This window comes from Monodon monoceros, unplaced genomic scaffold, assembly GCF_005190385.1.
Source record: "Monodon monoceros isolate NGI ecotype Baffin Bay Population unplaced genomic scaffold, NGI_Narwhal_1 Super_Scaffold_10, whole genome shotgun sequence".
NCBI classification, from domain to species: Eukaryota; Metazoa; Chordata; class Mammalia; order Artiodactyla; family Monodontidae; genus Monodon; species Monodon monoceros.
In genome coordinates, this window is record NW_021703766.1 from 56,984,723 (window position 1) to 56,999,835 (window position 15,113).

Here is a 15,113-nt window from a genome sequence, read left to right on the forward strand (position 1 = left end):
TGAAAACCAGAGTGAGGTCCCACTGCACACTCATTTTAATGGTAACATTAAAAGACTGACAATATCTAGGTGTTGAAGATGTGAAGAAAAGTGGAACTCTCACACATTGCTGGTAGGAATGCAAAATAGTAAAAATAAATTTGGAAACACTGGCAGTTAATGAAGTTAATCATCCACTTCTTCCTAAGTATAACTATAAGAGAAATGGAAACCTGTGTCCACTGAACTATTTGTACGTATTGGCACTTTCCAGGAACTTTATTCTTCAAACCCAACAACTAGATAACAAAAACAAACATCCATCCACAGATGAGTGGTTAAGAAATTGTTATATTTATAAATGGAATACTCCCCATCAATATTAAGGAATAAACTACTGATACAGGGGGAAAAACTCCCATCAATTTCAAAGCGTTATAGTAAGTATGGATGTGTGCATCATCTATATCAACAACAGCCTTAGAGAGACCAAAAGCCTTTCTACTGAGATTGGACGTTAACATCCAACAGGAAAACAAAAGAAAGACTGGGATTTGACCCTCAGCTGCCCAGTTCTGATAGGCCACCGCAGGTGAAATAATGAAAGATTGGCTCCTCACCTTGAGACAGGCTGGGACCTGAGACCTGAGACCCTTTACTGCAGTACTTGCACCTGGACAAACGTCTTCTTGAACAGCAGAATACAAAGAAACTCTAAGGGACTAAAAATATATGCATGAGAAGTTGGGGCAAATTATAAACAATAAGATATGAAAAGGCCAAAACCCAACTGCCACCTTTGAGGTGACTGTCTGCCAGGAGCAAAAGCAGTGTACTATGCATGATACCTGCACAGAACACCACTAAGGGGGCAGGCAGACCCACTAATCCGCTCCTGCTCTTCCCCCCATTTAAAAGACCAGCTTGCCTCTTCGTGAGGAGAGAGCAAGTGCATCTATTACTTGTTTTTCTCCCTCCTGATGCAGCACAAGTCCCAATAAAGCCTTGCCTAAATTTCTCATCTGTCCTCTTATCAATTTCTTTTTGTTTTTTTAATTAATTATTTATTTATTTATTTGGTTGCCCCTGGTCTTATTGCAGCATGTGAACTCTTAGTTGCAGCATGCATGTGGGATCTAGTTCCCTGACAAGGGATCGAACCCAGGCCCCCTGCATTGGGAGCTCAGAGTTAACCACTGGACCATCAGGGAAGTCCCTGGCCTCTTAACCAATTTCTATTGATTAAGGAAGTCCAAGAGGGATTTCCCTGATGGCGCAGTGGCTAAGAATCCACCTGCCAATGCAGGGGACATTGGTTCCAACCCTGGTCCGGGAAGATCCTACATGCGGTGGAGCAACTAAGTCCGTCACAACTACTGAGCCTGTGCTCTAGAGCCCACAAGCCACAACTACTGAAGCCTACGCGCCTAGAGCCCATGCTCCACAGCAAGAGAAGCCACCACAATAAGCCCACGCACCGCAACTAAAAGTCCACACGCAGCAATGAATACCAACGCAGCCAAAAAAAAAAAAAAAAGGCAAAAATCCAAGAACCCAAGTCGGTAACTGTCTCTGAGCTATACTAAATGGCTCAAAATTAAGGGCCACTGGGAGATGGGAGAGACCCTGCCGCACCCCCTCAAGTTAAATGAGCTGCGCCATTTCCTGATTAGGAATCTTGCCTTTTTTTTTTTTTTTTTGGATTTGTGTGTGTGTGTGTGTGTGTGTGTGTGTGTGTGTGTGTGATATTAGTTCCCCGACCAGGGATCGAATCCATGCCCTCAGAAGTGAGAGCGCAGAGTCCTAACCACTGGACCTCCAGGGAATTCCCAGGACCCTTGCCTTCTTGCATTCTGGCCTCTTTACCAGTCCTGCCAGCCTCTATACATATGCCCTCAGGTAACATCTTCATGGTGTCCCCAACTGCGGTCACCTGTGCCTCTGTCTTCTCGTCCCCTGACTCACCCGCATGGGTCGTCCTGCCTCATCCCTAAACTTTGGCCACTTCCAACCATGCCCTTCAGAGCCCAGCAACTCAAGGATCTCGTGTCTGGGAATAAAGACGCAGACGTAGAGATGGACTTGAGGACATGGGGAGGGGGAAAGGTAAGCTGGGACAAAGTGAGAGAGTAGCACTGACATATATACACTACCAAATGTAAAATAGACAGCTAGTGGGAAGCAGCTGCATAGCACAGGGAGATCAGCTCGGTGCTTTGTGACGACCTAGAGGGGTGGGATAGGGAGGGTGGGAGGGAGACGCAAGAGGGAGGGGATATGGGGATATTTGTATACATATAGCTGATTCACTTTGTTATATAGCAGAAACTAACAACATTGTAAAGCAATTATACTCCAATAAAGTTTTGGTTTTTTTGGGTTTTTTTGGGGTTTTTTTTTGCTGTACGCGGGCCTCTCACTGTTGTGGCCTCTCCCGTTGCGGAGCAACAGGCTCCGGACGCGCAGGCTCAGCGGCCATGGCTCACGGGCACAGCAGCTCCGCGGCATGTGGGATCCTCCCGGACCGGGGCACGAACCCGTGTCCCCTGCATCGGCAGGCGGACTCTCAACCACTTCGCCACCAGGGAAGCCCAAAGATGTTTTTAAAAAAGTAAAAAAGGATAATTTAGGAGGAAAAAAAAAGGATCTCATGTCTGCACCTGACTTTGGACCGCTGAACCCCATCCTCCCCCATCACCACCCCATGTCTCCTGCCCGGGCATCACATATTTTCCCCCTCTTTTGGATACTACTTGGATCCAGACCTTGGTGTTTCTAGTTCCATTTTCTTTATGTATCCCACAACTAGTATTTAATAGCAATAGGTGTTAGCCACTGTTTCAGAGGCATAAAGCAGAGAAAATCCCTTCCCACAGGTTGATCACAACTTTTGTTCTTTTATGCTTTCTATTTCATTCTCCTACCCTTGGCCATTTAGATGTCATCTTCAATCTGATCATCGGACTCACTGATTCATTCTTTAAATATCCCCATCTTCCTATGTATTCTACTCAGTCCTTTCTTTATCAATGTTTTCCATAACCAACATTTTCCCAATTTTTTGAAGCATATCTTCTTGCTCCTGTGGCTTTTTTCTTTCCTCATGTCCTGGATTATTTTATCCTCTTATTTTAATTTCTTTGTACTTCCAATTCTTTATACTATATAACATATGTTGCTTACTATGATTTTTGTGAGGTTGCGATTCTTCTTCCGTATCTAGTTACTTTTTCCTGGATGTATGAGTTGCTCTGTGTGTGTATGGAGGAATGGCCAAGGTCAGGCCAGATGCCCTGGCAGATGTAAGAGTATGAAATGAGGAGATGGGCCAGGGAAGGGAGCCCAGTTTTCACCACACTAGGCGACCAGGATCATCTGTTTTCATCTTAACTTAGCCAGGGTGGAGGCGTCTCCTGAGCTGTCATCCCAAAAGTCTGCGGGATGAGAGGGGATGGCCTGACAGCCCAGGGGCAGCTGATCTGCCTGACCTCTCCTCAGACTCCTCTTGCCAGATATCACGGTCTGTTCCAGCACCACAGTCTGAAGCTGGTACAGCTCGTAATGACTGAACTGAGGCCTTGTAGGTGGTAACTGAAACCGCTTTTCTGTGTGTGTGTGTGAATTGGCAAAGGGTTTCAGGATGGTAGGGAAGGGCACAAAATATGGAACACTTCCCTAATTTGTACGTCATCCTTGTGCAGGGGCCATGCTAATCTTCTCTGTATCGTTCTGATTTTATTACATGTGCTGCCGAAGCGAGTATGAAACCGCTTTTCTTTTTCTTTTTAATAAATTTATTTATTCACTTATGTATTTATTTATTTATTTTTGACTGCGTTGGGTCTTCGTTACTGCACGCAGGCTTTCTTTAGTTGCATCGAGTGGGGGCTGCTCTTCGTTGCAGTGAGCAGTCTTCTCGTGGCAGTGGCTCCTCTTGTTGCGAAGCATGGACTCTAGGCATGCGGGCTTCAGTAGTTGTGGTGCGTGAGCTCAGTAGTTGTGGCTCATGGGCTCTAGAGCGCAGGCTCGGTAGTTGTGACGCACAGGCTTAGTTGCTCCACGGCATGTGGGATCTTGCTGGACCAGGGTTTGAACCCGTGTCCCCTGCACTGTCAGGCGAATTCTTAACCACTGCACCACTAAGAAGTCCCTGATAATTTGGCTTTATTGAACTTTGTGAAACTGTGTGGCCACGGGGAACGGCGAAGTTTTTTTTACCAGAGGCAGTCTGAGCCCTGCTGTAATTAACTCGAAGCCACTGGGGAGCTTCCACAGAGGAGGCACGTGTCCAGGCTCGGTTATAACAGGGTCCCTATGATGGCTGCTTTGGGAATAGAAAGACTTGTGTGGGAATTCCCTGGCAGTCCAGTGGTTAGGACTCCGTGCTTTCACTGCCATGGCCCCGGCTTCAATCCCTGGTCAGGAACTAAGATCCTGCAAGCTTTGTGGCTCAGCCAAAAAAAAAAAAGAAAAGAAAGGAAGGAAGACTACTGGGAGGAGGGGAAGCCAGTTAGGAGCTGACCTCATTAATCCAAGGGAAGGATGATGGGGCCTGGGCAGTGCAGGGTAAAACGTGATTTGATTATGGATATAACTTGAAAGGACGGCTGCAAAATCCCTTCTCTCCAAAAAAACATTCCATCTGCTTCCCTATCTCTTCTCTGATCTTCCAGGTTGTCACTCAATCCACAAGAAGTCAGGAAACAGAAGTGCTGAGTTTTCCTAAAATCTCTTCCTCCTGCTTTTCCCCTAGTGAGTGTAAGACCCCACCCCTCCCACCACATTTTCAAACCAGAAGCCTCTCCCCATTTTAACCCCTTCCTCTAACTCAGTCCCCACAAGTCCATCAAACATCATGTGCTTTCTTTATATAAAATAAGAACTGCTCTTTCCCTTCCCACTAAATGACCTTAGTTTCAGCCCCTACAATTTCTTTGTTGGATTAGGAACCCCTCCTTTGGGGTCCTGGGGCACCCTCTGACTCACCAGACCCGATACACAGGAGGAGAGAATCCCCCCCACCCCCACCCCCGCATTGTGCCACAGGGCTTGAGGAATCTTAGTTCCCTGTGTCCTCAGCAGTGAAAGTGCAGAGTCCTAACCACTGGACCGTCAGGAAATTCCCAGAAGGAGAGAATCTTAGCCTTGTTTTCTGCACTTGCAATCCACAAGTGTTGGAAAATTGGAAAGTGTTAACTTTGTATAAGACTCACATAGGACAAAATTTGACGTGAGATTAAACATTATATCCCCACTTAAGTGCGAATGTTGTTATATTTCACTGCAGGAATATGTGTGTTTGATTGTGGCCTATTGCCCCAGGCCCAGGGCTGTTATATAATACCATACTGAAAAGCTGGAGCTACAGCTGATGAAGATTCCAACAGAGATTCCATCAACAGTTACACTTTATCCAATCACGTCTTTAAATGCATTATTTTCCCTGATCCTATAAAAGGGAGGAGCCTTGGGAAGGCACGTCAGATGAACCCAGTTCAGAAAGTGAGTCACACAGCGAGTCCTCAGCCTTCAGCTCAAGATTACCCAGTCTGAAGTTCAGTCTTCTGGAGGAGGTAAGTTTCCCATTTCGTGTGTGTGTGCAATTGTGTATGCGTGTATATTTATGCATAGCTGTGGGGAGAAAATTCCTAGGTACAAAGATATGGATGTCTCTCAGGCATGGGGGATCGTCGATTGTGAAAGCTTCTCTGGCTGTGCAAAATCTGGCCTGACTGAAGTAGACTTCTCCTAGGAATGTCTGTTAGTCTGGCATTGCTTTTTGTTAATTTTATGTTCTAGTAATTCATTTTTATTGCATCTTGTGGCAGTGGAGGTTCACGGCCGATTGAGATGATGGTGGGGCTGAAAATGAAAGGGTGTGTGTCAGTTACCAGTGAATGCTCCACGTGCTTCACATGTATCAATTCTTTTAGCTCCCATGGTAATTCTGAGCTGGGTGTCATTAGAGATCAGAACCCCCATGACAAGGATGGAGGCCTGATGCGTAACGTGTCTGGGGCTACACAGCTTGTAAATGCCAGCCTCCGGGTTGAGAACATTGGCAATCTGGGGGGTTTTTGTTGTGTTTTGCTTTTTATTGAGGTATGATTGACATATAACATTGTATTAATTTCAGATGTACTGCATATGATACAATATTTGCATGTATTGGGAAATGATCACAGTAAGTCTAGTTAACATCCGTCAGCATTCATCATTACATTCCTTTTTCTTGTGATGAAAATTCAAAATATGGCAATTTCGAATTCCAAGGCCCTAGCCATAATAGTGGTCCGTGGCCTTGTTTGTGTGAAATTGAGTGCATGTCTGCAAATGTGACCATGTGGTCTGTGTGTGCCTGGGGTAGTCCAGAAAGAGAACCCATGGAACTTCCCTGGCCACCCAGTGGTTAAGATTCCACACTTCCAGTGCAGGGGGCACAGATTCGATCCCTTGTTGGGGAGCTAAACTCCCACATACTATGTGGTGTGGCCAAAAAATAATATATATATATATATAGAGAGAGAGAGAGAACTCGTGGGGAGTCCCAGATGAAGGAGGAGGTATGGATTATATAGAAAAAAGAAAAGCAATAGAGACCAGTATACCAGGATGTAGATAATCCTGACCTGGATTATCTAAATATGTAGATACCAGGATGTAGATAATCAGCCACAGTACCTAAGGTGGGGTGGGAAGGGTGAGGACAGGCCCAGGCAAAGCCTGGTGGAACCACGAAGGACTTAGTGCTTTTCCCTGAGAGCAAGAGGGAGCCATGGAGGGAATTAAGTGGAGCATGACCTGAGGAGATTAACATTTTAAAAAGGTTGACTAAGGGCTTCCCTGGTGGCGCAGTGGTTGAGAGTCCCCCTGCCGATGCAGGGGACACAGGTTCGTGCCCCGGTCCAGGAAGATCCCACATGCAGCAGAGCGGCTGGGCCCGTGAGCCATGGCCGCTGAGCCTGCACGTCCGGAGCCTGTGCTCCGCAACGGGAGAGGCCACGACAGTGAGAGGCCCGCTTACCGCAAAAAAAAAAAAAAAAAAGTTTGACTAAATAGGTGTGATAAGTGGATTAGGGGAAGGCAAGGATGTGTTCAACTTTCTCCTATAGGGTTTTGCCTAGGATCATCTTTGCCTCATTCATTGATGAGATGAGGGTGGCTAGTCTGATCAGATCAGCAGGTGAGGTTGACATAAAACATGACATCAGTTAACAGAAATTAATTAGGTATTTGGGAGCCCACATATCCCAACAAACACCCACATTTTCTGATTTTGTGGCACAATGTTTGCTTTTAAAAAAAAACAACAACAAATCCAGGGACTTTCCTGGCAGTCCAGTGGTTAAAGCTCCAACTTCCAATGCAGGGGGTGTGGGTTCCACCCCTGGTCGGGGAACTAAGATCCCACATGCTGCATGGCGCAGCCAAAAGAAAAAAACTCTGGGAATTCCCTGGTGGTCCAGACTCCGTGCTTTCACTTCCAAAGGTACAGGTTCAATCCCTGGTTGGGGGAACTAGGATCCTGCAAGCTGCTTGGTGTGGACAAAAATAATAATAACAATAATACAAGTCTTTGAAATGTTGACTATATAAAAAAACACACACACACACACACAAATAGAGCAATGATATAGAAAGAGGATTAAATCTTTTATCTGTTTGACATCCCAAGGGATATGCCTGTGGTTGCCCAGATCATTGATTTGCAGTCACAAATCAATATTGAATAATACAAACTCAGTTTCTCCTCTGAATCCTACACTCCAGTAGAAAAGGATAGGCAATACAAACAGCTCAATAGGGACTTCCCTGGTGGTGCAGTGGTTAAGAACCCTCCTGCCAATGCAGGGAACATGGGTTAGAGCCCTGGTCCGGGAAGATACCACATGCCGTGGAGCGACTAACCCCGTGCACCACAACTACTGAGCCTGTGCTCTGAAGCCCGCGTGCCCATAGCCCGTGCTCCGCAACAAGAGAAGCCACCGCAGTGAGAAACCTGCGCACCGCAACGGAGAGTAGCCCCCGCTCGCCGCAAGTAGAGAAAGCCCATGTGCAGCAACAAAGACACAACGCAGCCAAAAATAAATAAATAAATTTACTTTTAAAAAGAAAGAAACATATCAATATAAAATTATAACTTTGATAAGATCAGTGAAGCAAAGACAAATGTTTTTCATAAGGAAGGGTAATTGGAGAAAAGAAAGAGGTGAAAGTAAAAGGAAAATTTCCTGAGGAATGTATCATTGGGCTGACACCGGGTGTAGCTGAGGTGGTTTTGCAGATGTTTGTGTCTGATGTACGAGTTTCTAACACAAGATGAAATCATGTATATGGATTCCAGCCTGTCCTATTTCATTCACTTTCTTGTCAATTGTTTGTTATACTTTGTTTTCTTATAATGACTGAAAGAACATCTTTGTACTAGATCGCCTTCGTTCAGTTAAATCATGTCCAATTACAACTTAAGACGCTGTTTACTGTTTAAAATTGAACTTTTAAAATTGAAATGTAATGCACATACAGAAAAAAGGAAAAGTGAAAGTATATAGCTTGGTGGATTTTTACAGAGAAACACTCATGTGTAACTACCTCCAAGATCAAGAGGTAGACTATCGCCAGCTAAAATTGGAAGTACAGCATCACACGAACTCTCCCTTTAGTCCCAGGCAAACTGGGATGGGGTCGTCCTATGGAGCTCTCCATATGTACCTATCCCAGGATCTACTATTGTTTCCAAAATTTTAACCAACATCCTAAATAATATTGATAGTATTTATATGCTTTTCAATGAACATAAACAAGAAGAAACAAAATGTATTGTTTGGTGCCTGGATTATTTCATTTGACATTCTGTTTTGTGGTTATTCTATGTTGTTGCATGAAGAATTTCTTCTTATTGCTATCAAATATGCCTCTACATCAATTAATTGTAATCTGTCCCATTGAATGTTGGACATTTAGATTATTTACAGCATGGGAATATTATGAATTATGTTGATAGAAACATTATTGTATATGCCTTTGATGCACACGAGTATATTCTTCCGTTGAGTACATGCCGAGGAGTAAAATTGATGAGTCACAGGGAATGCATAAATACAGATTTAGCACATACTAGTCAAAGCATTTCCAACGTGAGTATTCACTAGCAGTGTCTGAGAGTGCCAGGTGCTCTAATCCATGCCAATGCTAACTCTATTTTATTTTAGTGATTCTGGTAGGTATTTTGTAGCACATTCTTGTAGTTTTATTTTGCATTTCTGGGATGACTGATGAGGTTGCGCTTTTCTCCATTTGTGTATTCACCAAATGTCTAGTAGAATTCATCCGTGAACTCAACTGAACCTGAATTTTGTTTGTTTCTTTTCAGTTATACCAGTGTTGTAATTTATTACATATCTCTTCTATTTCTAGCTTGCAGTTCTTAAACATCCACCAGTTGTTGAAAGAGATCCCCCAAGAAACAAGTCAGCAGAGATTGAATCCCTGAAGTTGCAGCTCTCTGAGAATTCTTGTTAAGAATGGCTTTAGACCTCAGAATCTCCTTTCAAGATGAAACATCCAGGAAGGATCCTGGGTCAGATAATCTAGAGCTTAAACCCAGCCAAGGATCTGCCATCCAGGAGAGAGAGGGGATCTCTGAGTTCCAGAGCACTCAGCTCAGCTTATTTCAAAACAATAATAACTCATGTGCAAGGCAGGAGCTGCAAAGACTCTATAAATTATTTCACTCATGGCTGCAGCCAGAAAAACACAGCAAGGATGAAATAATTTCTCGTTTAGTCCTGGAACAGTTTATGATCAATGGCCGCTGCGGTGACAGGTCCACTTTACAAGAGAAATGGAATGCAAGCGGCAGAAACCTGGAGAAATTCATGGAAGGTCTGACCGATGATGGCATGAAGCCACCTGGCTTAGTAAGTAGAGGGTTCTGACCCCCAGGGTGAGGGGAAAGGGGGTGTAAGGAATAAGTAGTCTGTTGGAGTTGCCTGGAAGTAGAGAAAGAAGTTATTATAGATAGTAATCAGGATTTGTCCACAGGTCCACGTCCACATGCAGGGACAGGAAGCCCTCTTTTGTGAGAATACGTCCTTAAGAGAAGTCATTGTTCACTTCACAAAACAGTTGTCGACAGGAACTCCAGCAAGAGAGAAAATGGGGACACCTTTCTGGATTCCTCAAGATACTTCCCTGGAAACAAGACAAAGTGAGTGGGGAAAGCCCAGGTACCAGAGGGATGATCTGTGTGGACTCTTTCTTGGGCATAACTTCACTGAGTCCCTTTTTCCCCCGCTACAGAAAGTGAAGGTAAAGAAAATGGTGGCAACATTTCTTTGAAAACTTGTCAAGTAAATGACCGTATTACTAGTCCAAGCAATCAAATACCTTTCCTACTCATTATCCAAGAAGAGAACAGTACGAGGTCTGAAGAAGGAGGTGTTTGTTTGGAGAATCCACTCAGCTCCAGAAGAGCAGGTCCAGACCCCTCCAGGTCCCAGGAAGGATCCCTGAAAGGACCCTCCTATCAAGATGTCCTTGTGGAGGTGGAACCAGAGTTTCTCTTCAAGCCAGACCAGGTCACCCTTGAGACTGTTTCTACGCACCAGAGCACTGAGGGGAATTCTGCACGTGGGGAACACCAAGAAAGATTCCAGGGAGCCCCAAAAGTATACAAATGTGAGACGTGTCCCAAGATCTTTAGGTATTCCTCTCGGTTAAAAGTTCACCAGAAAAGACACAATAATGAGAGAACATATGTTTGTGCTGAGTGTGGCAAAGGCTTCTTCCAGGCATCAGACCTACATGTGCATCAGAGGATTCATGCAGGAGAGAAGCCTTTCATGTGCAGCGTGTGTGAAATGGCCTTCAGCCACAAAACCAACCTTCGGGCTCACGAGAGAATTCACACGGGAGAGAAACCCTATGTATGTTCCCTTTGCCAGAGACGCTTCCGCCAGTCCTCCACTTACCACCGCCACCTTAGGTTTCACCAGAAAATTGCCCTCAAAAGTGTTCCCTCCACACTAAAATCTTCCTTGGCTGTGGCCCCAATGTGATGTATATAAATTATGTATGTGCGTATGTTTATTTCCATAGTACTGCTCTATAGAATATACTTTATAAAAATAATTTAAAAAAGAAAAAATGTGGCAACTTCCCTGGCGGTCCAGTGATTAAGACTGCACACTTCCACTGCAGGGGGCACAAGTTCCATCCCTGGTCCGTGAACTAAGATCCCACATGCCTTGCAGCACGGCCAAAAGTAATAATAATTAAATAAGATTAAAAATTTAAAAAGGAAAGAAAATTTTAAAAGACAGTTAAAAAAAAAGAATGTAATTTCCTGATTGTATTTTCCATTTATTGTTTCACCCCTCCCTCCAAAAAAAGTAAGTTTATGAAGAGCAGGGAATTTCTCAGTTTTGTTCACTAAAGTATCTCAGGTGTGTAGAAAAGCATCTGGTACATTTCAAATAACCAATAAATATCTGTTGAATAAATGAATGGATGTGTTATATTGGTGTTTATTCTTTAAAATTTTGGCGTGTGTCCCACGTGAGAATGAAACGGAGCAGGACCCTATGGTCCTTGCCCCTCCACACACACCATGTCCTCAGCCTGCTTTTGTCTGTGGAAAAACTTTAGCAAAAGAATAAGTTTAATCAGAGAAGTGAGAATATGCAGAAACAAAGGAAAACAGTCAAAGGAGACCAAATAATAATTGTTTAGTCATTAAGCAAAAATCAAGGATCTTTAGTTCCTCCTTAAGGACTATAGATAATATTCTGAGCCATATCCTGTGAGCTGTCTTGTAGATACTGAAACCCCCACCTGGTGGAAGAAGTTAACAGCGTGATGACCAGGTTGTAGCCATGACATAGCTGCCACAATTTGGAGAATTGGCCTCAAAGAAATGGTGAAAGAACAGACCCTGAACCTGAAGACTAATTGTGCTTAAAACAATCAAGATGACGCTGATCAGAGCACAGATGACCAATTTCAAGATGACTGTTAGAGCTGACTGTGCTGTTTCTGCATGTGGTCCCCTCCCTCCGTCTATAAAAGTTCTTGCCCACTGATTGTCGCGGGGGGTGGGGGTGGGGGTGGAGTCAGCCTTAGGACAGGCGTCCACCCTCTCCATCCCCCGGTTGCCGGCATCCAAAATAAAGCACTTTCCTTTCCACCAACCTGGCCTCTTTATTGGCTTTTGAGTGGAGAGCAGCCGGACCCCACTTTCGGTTACAATAAGACAGTGAGTTCCAAGCTCAGTGGTCCAAAGAGACTTTCCCTGCCTGCTGCCTTGTCCTCTGTCCACACCCTTTATCTCTAGTGCAGCCACAGGCACCTAAAAAGTGGGGAGCGAAGATGGAAACTTAGAAAGAGACCTTAACTGAAGAAAGGGACCCTTTGTATTTAAATAATATATAATCATTTAATTTACTGGCAATTTAATAGCTAAACTGGACCTAAAGAAGAATGGTGACTGAAAGTTGCAGAATGCAATTTTATTAACAAATACCAGAAAAGTCCAATGTTTTCCATGCATTTCTTCAAGTAGATGGAACGTGTGGGGGTAGGGAAGGCTTATTTGCAAAACCAGTTTGAAAGAGCAGTTTGGAGAAAACAGATTCTGTGTACAGTCGAGGCAAAAGCTCACATGCTAGTTATTGTGAACACATTTGTGATCTGGCTTCCAATAGGAAATTAGGGTTCAGTCTCATTGAGAAGCTAGAAGGTACCCTGTAGAAATGGCCTGAATACTGGAACAGGGGCATTCTGCGGGGTAAATTGTGACACTTCTCTGATTCCCTTGCTATCGGGCTGGGATAATGCTCCACTATGTGGAGAAGCCCATTCATCCATCCTCTTTCCTGGGCTGTCTCCAGATATTTTACTATGGTGAATATTCTTGCAAATCTTGGTATGAAAGAAGGCTTTTCTTTGGAAAGACCTCTGGGAGATGGGTTGTGAAATAACAGCAAATATATATATATATATATATATATATATGACTCTGCCCGGTTCCCCAGCGTTCCCAAAACCATTGTATTTTCCTAAGAGATAAGAGCACTAGGAGCTTTTTGTTTGTTTTTGGCTGCGACGCGGAGCTTGTCGGATCGTAGTTTCCTGACCAAAGCTCGAACCCGCACCCACAACAGTGAAAGAGTGGAGCCTTAACCACTGGATCTCCAGGGAATTCCCCTGGGAGCATCTTTTGTTCTAAAATTTGATCTTGGACCCTGGCTTCTGACACAGAGCACCTAAATCCTTTTAAATTTCCTGGATGAAAGGAGTGTCTTTGGCTTTAAATGAGGTGGTGCTTTGTAGGCTCCTGGATGGCTTCAGGATGGCGACTGATCACCAGAAAGACCAAACTATGATTAGAAGCTTGGAACTTTCAGCCCCACCGCATCCCTTCATCCCTGGAAGTGGATAGGAACTGGAGATTGAGTTAATAATGGATCATGCATTCTTAAGTTCAGGACTTGGAGATCTTCCAGGTTGCCGAACACATCCATGTGCTAGGAGGGTGGCATGCCCCTACTTTACAGGGACAGAAGCTCCTATGCTCAGGACCGTTCCTGATATTTCCCTCTGTAACTCTGTCTGGCTGTTCATCTGTATCCTTTATCATACCCTTTAAAATATAATAAACTATTTAAGTAAGTGAGTATTTCCCTGAATTCTGTGAACGGTTCTAGTGAATAATCCAATTTGAGGAGGGCAGTTAGGGGAACCTCTGATTTGCAGCCAAATCAGACAGAAGTTTTGGGTAACATGGGTACCCACTATTTGCAATTGGCCTCTGAAGTGGGGGCCAATCATATGGGACTGAGCCCTTAACCTGAGGGATTTTCACTAACCCGAATTAGTGTCAGAATTCACTGAACTGTAGGACACCCAGTTGGTGCCACAATTGGTTGGTGTGATAAAACAGCCACACTTCTGGTGTCAGAAGTGTTGAGTGTGGTTACTTCAAAAAGACACACGCACCCCAATGTTAATAGCAGCACTACTTACAATAGCCAAGTTAGGGAAGCAACCTAAGTGCCATCAACAGATGAATGGATAAAGATGATGTGGTATATATATACAATGGAATATCACTCAGTCATAAAAAAGACGGAAATTCTGACATTCACAACAATATGGATGGAACTAGAGAGTATTATGCTTAGTGAAATAAATCAGACAAAGATACATACTCTATGTTATCACTTATATGTGGAATCTAAAAGAAAGAAATAAGTGAATGTACATGATAAAATAGAAACAGACTCACAGATATAGAGAACAAACTAGTGGTTACCCATGGGGAGAAGGAAGGGGAGAGGGACACAATATGTGAAGGAGATTAATAGATACGAACTACTATGTATAAAAGAAATAAGCAACAAGGATCTATTGTACAGCACAGGGAAATATAGCCATTATTTTGTAATAACTTTAAATGGAGTATAATCTATAAAAATATTGAATTACTATTGTATTGAATCATACCTGAAACTAATATAATATGGTAAATCAACTACACTTCAATGAAAAAAAATAGTGTTGAGTATGGCAGTAAAGTGAGAGTAAAGGAGAAACAAGTATTTTTCCAATACCCAGCGGCAAACTTTTTCAAAGTGGTTTTTACCCATTGTAGCACCATTAGAAATACAAAAGATCTTGAATGTCCATGTCTTCTGAAACGCTTGGTTTTGTGACTAGTCTGACTTTAATACCTGGACCCCTCGGGTACAGTTTATTGGAATCAGCAAGTAAGATAAATAAGTTAAAAAAAAAAAGCAGCTCTTTCACACTCTCTGCTTAACCAATATGCTTGGATTTTGCAGGTTAAATGCACAGTTGACACGTCTCCCTGACACACCAGCTGCTTGTCTGACTCTACTTGGCATCACACACATCACACAGGTACCGAAATCATAAATAGAATGAGTGCCTGGCCTCCACCTAGCTCCAAGCCCAGTGATTATATGCAGAGTTCAACAATACAAAGGTGGATTCCCACTGGTAACCTCCTGTGCATTCGACTGAGGTGGAGAGTTAGCTACGAGTCCAGACTAACATGTTTGGGGAATTTCTGCTTCTAAATGAAACGGGAGAGAAAGGGGCAGGGCACAACC

The 15,113-nt window shown here is 43.7% G+C and overlaps 1 protein-coding gene and 1 non-coding gene across 2 annotated transcripts; one reads left to right on the top strand and one right to left on the bottom strand.

Annotated features, from left to right (window-relative positions):
- Window positions 1-3,635: 3,635 nt before the first annotated feature.
- LOC114890099 lies at window positions 3,636-3,742 on the bottom strand. Its single transcript, XR_003792236.1, has one exon. It is a non-coding gene; the product is annotated as a U6 spliceosomal RNA (small nuclear RNA).
- A 5,761-nt stretch (window positions 3,743-9,503) lies between these two features.
- Window positions 9,504-11,039, top strand: ZSCAN4 (zinc finger and SCAN domain containing 4). The gene is made up of 3 exons (XM_029236626.1): window positions 9,504-9,899; window positions 10,024-10,208; window positions 10,286-11,039. Exons 1-3 carry the CDS (start codon window positions 9,504-9,506, stop codon window positions 11,037-11,039), a joined length of 1,335 nt encoding a protein of 444 aa, XP_029092459.1.
- The last annotated feature ends 4,074 nt before the right edge of the window (window positions 11,040-15,113 follow it).

What these genes read in the sequence shown, in the direction of transcription:
- ZSCAN4 (XM_029236626.1), top strand. Translation starts at nt 9,504, where the DNA reads ATGGCTTTAGACCTCAGAATCTCCTTTCAAGATGAAACATCCAGGAAG. An exon ending in GCATGAAGCCACCTGGCTTA is followed by an intron (nt 9,900 to 10,023) that starts GTAAGTAGAGGG and finishes ATTTGTCCACAG; the next exon opens with GTCCACGTCCACATGCAGGG. An exon ending in AGTGAGTGGGGAAAGCCCAG is followed by an intron (nt 10,209 to 10,285) that starts GTACCAGAGGGA and finishes CGCTACAGAAAG; the next exon opens with TGAAGGTAAAGAAAATGGTG.